The 923-nt window shown below is 57.0% G+C and overlaps 1 protein-coding gene across 1 annotated transcript in view; it reads right to left on the reverse strand.

Annotated features, from left to right (window-relative positions):
* Positions 1–923, reverse strand: part of TTLL4 (tubulin tyrosine ligase like 4) — a gene marked incomplete in the record, with an annotated part of 43120 nt that overhangs the window by 21900 nt on the left and 20297 nt on the right. Inside the window, 1 exon segment of the mRNA XM_027768338.1 lies at positions 18–131. Within this exon segment, the coding sequence (XP_027624139.1) occupies positions 18–30 (13 nt within the window).

The raw sequence follows: 923 nt of genomic DNA on the forward strand, positions 1-923 counted from the left end.
CCTGCGTTGCTGGGTGCCTGCTGAGGCCATGAGGGGCCCACCTCATCATGGCCACGCGGCCTCATGGCCCGGCTCAGCCACGGTGCCACACCCCTCTAGCGGTAGCAGCTGCATCCTCGAAGTCTGTCAGCCTGGAGGAGAAGACATGATCAGGGAGGTTACAGCCCCAGGGGGATGGGTGCTGTGCCTCGGAGGCCCTCAGGGAAGTCGAGTCCCACTTCAGCATTTCTTGAGTAATCTTGGTGTCACTCAGGCCCTGGGAGAAGTCTCGACTTCCAGGGCGTTCCCCGCAGACCTAATGCTATGCAGATGGCCACAGCCAGCCCCACCAAGGACCGAGACTTCACAGCGCCACCACCGTGCAGCTGCTCGCATCCCCCACGCTCACTCAAGGCTCTTTTCTCTCCCCAGTGAGAAGCCCACCTTTCTGTCTCACCTCCACAACTTCCTTTCCCTGGGTGGCTGTGTTCCCTCACCTAAAACCAGTGTGACTAGGCGTAAGGCAAGTCTGGAAGTGGCAGAGGGCCAGCCAAGATCTCCCTCCCTGCCAACTAGCTCTGAAAAGCTGCCTCTGGTTATCTGCTTTTTATGGCTAAGTGTGACAAGGTCAGAAAGGAGCAGAGAAACTCCTTGCTGAACCTGGAGTTTGTACTGGAGCTGAGAAAGCAATCTTATCTCTTTAAGAACCTTGCCAACAAGGGACCAGCAGTTAGCGTAATGGCTATGTCGCTGGATTCCCACGTAGTTGACTGTGGTTGGAGTCCCAGACCCGGTGGCTTAAACTCATGCCGGGCGCGTGTGCGTGCGTGCCCAAGATCCCGAGAGGAGAAGGGATTGTGGCATGGCCATCCCCCCTGGGGGTGATTTCTCGCTTTCTGTCTCTCTGTCTCTCTCTGTCTTCCTGGCGAGCATATAGCAAAAAC

The sequence above is a fragment of the Tupaia chinensis genome, unplaced genomic scaffold (genome assembly GCF_000334495.1).
Source record: "Tupaia chinensis unplaced genomic scaffold, TupChi_1.0 Scaffold145907_1, whole genome shotgun sequence".
Lineage (NCBI taxonomy): Eukaryota > Metazoa > Chordata > Mammalia > Scandentia > Tupaiidae > Tupaia > Tupaia belangeri.